Source organism: Myotis davidii, unplaced genomic scaffold (assembly GCF_000327345.1).
Source record: "Myotis davidii unplaced genomic scaffold, ASM32734v1 scaffold2100, whole genome shotgun sequence".
NCBI lineage: Eukaryota > Metazoa > Chordata > Mammalia > Chiroptera > Vespertilionidae > Myotis > Myotis davidii.
In genome coordinates, this window is record NW_006292458.1 from 289,020 (window position 1) to 294,834 (window position 5,815).

General features: G+C 57.4%; 1 protein-coding gene across 1 annotated transcript in view; it reads right to left on the minus strand.

Moving 5' to 3' along the window:
- Window positions 1-4,905, minus strand: part of SCAF1 (SR-related CTD-associated factor 1) — a 15,877-nt gene extending 10,972 nt beyond the window's left edge. Inside the window, exons 1-6 of the mRNA XM_015565446.1 lie at window positions 4,792-4,905; window positions 4,495-4,552; window positions 3,755-3,849; window positions 3,367-3,467; window positions 3,163-3,278; window positions 8-150 (exon numbers count right to left, since the gene is read on the minus strand). Coding sequence (XP_015420932.1) covers window positions 8-150; window positions 3,163-3,278; window positions 3,367-3,467; window positions 3,755-3,849; window positions 4,495-4,552; window positions 4,792-4,899 — 621 coding nt within the window. The 5' untranslated portion in view covers window positions 4,900-4,905. The remainder of the gene's footprint in view (window positions 1-7; window positions 151-3,162; window positions 3,279-3,366; window positions 3,468-3,754; window positions 3,850-4,494; window positions 4,553-4,791) is intronic.
- Between the last annotated feature and the right edge of the window lie 910 nt (window positions 4,906-5,815).

Here is a 5,815-nt window from a genome sequence, read left to right on the forward strand (position 1 = left end):
GGGGGGAGGGGGAAGATGATGAGGGGGAAGGAGAAGGGGAGGAGGACGCAGAGGAGGGGGCAGGGGGTGGGGCAGGGCCCCCGTCTCCAGTGCCCAAGGTGAGGAGGTGGCGGGCACGGGTGGGTTGAGAAGAATGAGACTGAGGAGAAACTGCAAAGGAACGGGGAGAGAGATGGTCAGGTGCAGTCCCGCCTCCCTGTCCCCCCCAGGGAGGGGCTGCCGGGGAGCCAGCAGCCATCCATGCCCTCCCCGCCCTCAGCACTCCCGCACCTACAGGTACTGCCCCAGCGCTTCGCATGTGTCAGCTCACAGGATGTTCCTAACTACTCTACCCCAGATACTGTGGATCGAGGGTCCCAGGAGGAAACTGAGGCACAGAGAGCTGCGGTAGCTTCCCCAAGGACGCACAGCGGGGAGGAGTCAGGGTGCAAACTTGGTCAGTGTGGTCCCCCAGCCTGCACGCCCTCCTGAGATGGACACTGGCCCGCAGCCCAAGACCACCTTGACCACTGAGGGCAGGGATGTTACTGCAGGGGGTGCGGGCTTGGGCGGGAGAGCTGGATTCCAACCTCAGACCGCCCGCAGGCCAGGCTCAGGCCTGCTGAGCCGCTGCCTCTGTGGGAGGTGATCCCATTTTACAGAGAATGGGAGCCTGAGAAGGTGCGGCTCCCTCTGCAGAGCCGGGAAGGGGCGGAGCTAGGGAGCCCTGGCCGCCGGAGTCTCCATTCCAGACCCTTCAGTGCGCAATGACCCCACTCAAGGGGCTACATCTGCTCAGGACGTAGAGACAACACCCGCCCGTGACGGGGCGACCATCATACTTTCCCCAGGTCACCTCGTCCACACCCTGAAACCCTGCCTCTAAGCACAGGTCTCAGTGCCAAGTCCTGCACCAAGACGCAGACACACATCAGAGTCCACAGGCCCGACAGCCACATGTAACTGCAAGGACCTGCCGTGGCAAGGACGCCAGCGCGTCACGCAGAAGCACAGGGTTGAGGGCAGCTCTGGGGCCACCTCCCAATCTGGATCCCAGGCGCCAGCCCTCCCTCATGACCGGACTGTGGGCAAGTCACTCAACCTCTGTCTGTCTGTCTCCTCATCTATAAAGCAGGGTTCGTGCATTCATTCAATACTTTTATCTATCACCTAGCTGTGCCTGGTGCCGACTGGGGTACCAGGAATAGAAAGAGGAACAAAATAGACAAAAATCACTGCGTTCGAAGAGCTCACAGTCAAGTGAGGAGAGAAATAGCAACATGCCAAGCGTAGAATCTGTCAGCTGCTGAGGGCTCTGGAGGAAAATAAAGCAGGGCCCCAGCCAGTCTGGCTCAGTGGATAGAGTGTCGGCCTGCAGACTGAAGGGTCCCGGGTTCAATTCCCCTCAAGAGCATATGCCTGGGTTGCGGGCTCGGTCCCCAGTAGGGGGCGTGCAGGAGGCAGCCAATCAATGATTCTCTCTCATTACTGAGGTTTCTATTGCCCTCTCCCTCCCTTTGTGAAATCAATAAAAATATAAAAAGAATAAAACCCTGCAATAAGCCAAGTGACAATACCTAAATATATCCAAAATGATCGATTAAAAAAAAACACTAAAAAAAAAAATCTAGACAGAGTGGTCTGGGAGCACAGGCATCTACTCCTTAATGTAGTTTTTATACAGGAGTGGAAATAAGGGTGAGTTTTCTTTTCTTTTTCCTAAGTTCTTAGTATTTTCCAAATGAAGACCAAAAGAACACTTGGAATAAGGAAATAAAACATATCTCCTGGAGACAACTACTGGGTTCTCTATACATCTATTTTACTTAAGACCCAGGACCCACCATCTGTTTTTGTAAATAAAGTTTTATTGGAACACAGTCCCGCTCATTTGTTTACTTATCCTCCATAGCTTCTAATTTCAAAAGAAATGAAATTTCTTCTGTGGGCCCCTAAGGGTGTGTTGGGTCCTAGGCACCATGTCCCCGAGCCTAACAGACAGGTCAAACTGCAGCTGTACAGAAAGGACAAGGAAACCGTGAACCGGCTCCGAGGGTCCCTGAGCCACAGTGGCTGGCAGCTGACCTCCTGCTAGCCTTCCTCTTCCTGTCCTCTCTACCCCTCCCCATGCCGGAAGCCGGTCCATCCTTGCTGCTTGACACAGTCGCTGCAGGAAAGAAACATCTGCACAGCATATGTTTCAAGGGACCTGGCGTATATAGCATACTGTTCTTAATATGTTTGCTCCCCTTAGCGCTGTGTGTTTTAACCAAGGTCACCTCTCCGAGAAAGGTTGTTTCCCCAGGTAGGGATTTTTCCCTGAAGTTAGGAAAGGGTTGGACCCCGGCATCCCCAAACATGAAGGGACATGCAAAAGGGAAGTCTAACCCAGGTCCCTTCGGGGTCCGGGGTCCAGCAGCAGCATGACCAGGGTTAAAAATGCAAATTCCAAGCCCCACCCCTAACCTGCCGAAACAGAAACCTGAGAGCAACCTGGCGACCTGTGCCTCAAGAAGTCCTCCTGGTGCCCGGCCTGCGTGGCTCAGTGGCTGAGCACTGACCTATGAACCAGTCAGGGCACATGCCCAGGCTGTGGGCTCCATCCCCAGGGTGGGGCGTGCAGGAGGCAGCCGATCAATGATTTTCTCTCATCACTGATGTTTCTCTCTCTCCTTCTCCGTTCCTCTCTGAAATCAATAAAAAAATATTTTTAAAAAATCCCCCTGGTGATTCCGATGCCTTCTCCTGTTTGAGAACGGGTGCTCATCCGTGGTGCTGGGGGCAGACTTTCACGTGGGCAGGTGTGCATCACAGACGTCAACAACTTGGGCCTTACCCTCGGACACATCTGGGCTTGGGGCTCAGGACCACCCCTAAACCACTGGCTGTGTCACCCTGAACAAGTGACTTCCCTCTCTCAGCCTCTCCTCTGGAAGGCGGAGATGCTAGGGGTGCCCCCTCCTGGGGAGACAAGACCCCACGCAGTCACACTGACAGGCAGGACCCTGGAGCGGTTTCTACTTGAGGGATACCTGTAGGCACTGCAGCCTTAATTCCAGTGTAACAGGGGGAACGAACACGAAAATAAAGATTCTGTCTATATGACACAATCATCACGACTGTTTCTGACACACACAGAGCCAAGGCCGGCCACCTGCCCAGCTCTGCCCTGGTCACACATACCCGTTTTGCCCGTCCTCCATGCCCTGAGACGAGGCAGCAGGCTGGGCACTGGCAGTGGGATCGGATCCCTGTCCCCGATGCGGACCTCAGCCACCAGCTCCAGCATGTCCTCGCTTCTGCGGGACAAAAGGAGTGAGTGAGCCTCAGGGGTGCTCCCAGCTCGCACACCAAGGCCTCTCCCACTCCAGCTGCCCAACTACTCACTCGCCAGGCTGCAGGTCCAGGTGGCTGGGAACCCAGGTGTCTGGGGGATCCAGGACGCTCACCAACCCCGCCAGGAAGCTGTCTGCGGCCATGTCCAACACCTGGGGTAGGGAGGAGAGGCTCCACCCTGACCCTGATCCCGTGAGGACCACAAATCCCATTCCCCCAGCCCCTAACCTCTCAAGAACCCAGACAACTGAGACCCCCAAGAAAAAAATGGATTCAACCAATTCCCTCATGCTGACTGCCCCCAAGGCCTGACCCCCATACTCTCCAACACGGCCCCCGATCAGCACCCCAGACCCAGGAGGCTGGATCCCCAACCCCACCTCCCCATCTCAGGGATCCAGGCCCAGGGCCTGATCCCCCCTGCCCCCTCCTTACTCACAGCAGCCGTGTCAGTTCCCCCTGACTCCTGGGAACGGGACTCTGACCGCGGGCTCCGGCAGCGCCTCCATCGAAGGCCATGACACCTAGAGCCATCTGGAGAGAGACATGCATGGGGACTGAGGACAGAGGACTAGTCGCAGAGGTTTTGGGGGGCGGGGGAAAGAGAAGCCCGCCCTCCTTCTTGCCAGGGGACCCAGCTCCTGCCTGCTCTCCCAACCTCCACCTACCACTTCCCAACACCCTCCTGAGACTCCGGCTCTCACCCATTCGGCCTCCTAGCTGCCCTCAGGATAGAGCCCAGACCAGGCAGCTCGGCTCTGACCTGGTCCCCAAGGACTTCCATTGCCTCCCCTCCCACCCCTGCCCACCGCCCCTAAGAAACACAGATCAGTCCTGCAGCCCATCCCTGTGCTATGCGCCTGCTATTGCCTCTTCGGGCCTTCTTCCCCGCCGGACAACTCTAATAGGCCACCCCCTCCAGGAAGCCCTCCTGGACAGGCTCCTCCATTAGCTCAGCTGGACCTCCTGCCTGCTCGGGTCCCACAGGCTACCTCTGTGCCATGACTGCCTCCTTTCCACCAGACTGGGAACCCTCCACGGCAGCCTTCTCTTCAGCTCCTCCACCAGCACAAGGGCGGCCCCCAGGAGACCCCGGAGAAGTCCGGGAAGGAAATTGGGGCAAAGAATGCAGGGATGGGGCAGGGAGCTTCAGAGGAACTAGAACCCCCCCGCCTGTACCTTTATCATTCGCCAGGTCCCCCTGCAGGGAAGTTCCCACCGCCTGCTGAATGGCCCGCTGAAGAAAAGATGGGAGGTGGAGAGGTGGAGAGAAAGGGCGGCGGTCAGGGGACTCGTGCAAATGGTCACGAGCTCTGCTCCGGGGAGACAGGCATTCTGGACACCCTACAACCAGACTCAAACCCTTCAGAGGAGCCAAGAGTCTAGGCCCCCAGCCCCTCCGCCCTCTGGGGCCCCCGAGTCCATACCAGACTCTCAGCCCCTCCCTCCTGTGGCCCCAGGTGGTTCAGGCCTCACCAGAATAAAGGCAGTAGGAGAAAGCGTGGGGTCTCTGTCCGGCGGGCCATCGCCCCTATCCTCGCCCGACTCCTCCGTCTTCCCTCGAGACTCATCTTCTTCCTCCATGGTCACCTGCGGGTTGAGGGATGGGAGTGTGGAATGCAGGCCAGCGGGGGTGGGGGTGTGTGTGTGAGGTGTGTGAGCACACATAGGGACAAAAGCAGAGAACGGTCACGAGGACCTCAAGGGCCTCCAACGTCCCCACAGTCAGTATCCTTTCAGCATCCCTCCCCCCCCACCTCATCCCAGTCCTTGGGGGGGCACCAGGTCCAGGGCAGACACCAGAGGGAGCAGAGCCATTCCCTTCCCTCGTCTGGATTTCGGCTGCCTCCTCTGTCGAGGGGAGGCCTTCCCGTCTCCTATGTCAACACCCCGCTCCGCAGACCCCACAGCTTCCACCACAACCCGACGTAAGACCTCCTGGCCCACGCTCCCGGGCCAAGAATTTTCTCCGCTGAGCTGTGCTCTCGGATAGTGCGCTCCACAGTCCCATGCCTGCGCCACTCCTAAAATGAGGTGCGTGCCGGGTGCGCCTCCAACACCACACAACTTCCTAAAGCATCATCCATCTTCCTTGATGGTGAGGGACCCAAACTATTTACGTATCTAAGACGGAACGGTGACAGTGTGACTTGCAAAACCCGTGTCCCGCTTTTGAAATGAGAATACTAACCTTAGAAGGGCCCGCTGCCCACCAGACACCCCCCGGGGACATCGCCTCTGGCCTGAATGCCCACCGCATGAAAGCATGGCTGCCGCCTTCGCGATGTCACAGAAATTCTTAGATTATACAGAAGCTCAGAGGTCACCCTTCAGATGCGGTTGTCTTAGTGAGGGATTCGGAAAATAGGCACATTTCAGCTGCAGGCTTCCCTCCAGCTGTCAAACCCGCTTCCCTGCAACCATACCCAGTCTCACAGTTCCTAGAAAGCTTCGAACCCCTGACCCCCACTCAGGGTGCTTATCTGTATATGGCGCAATC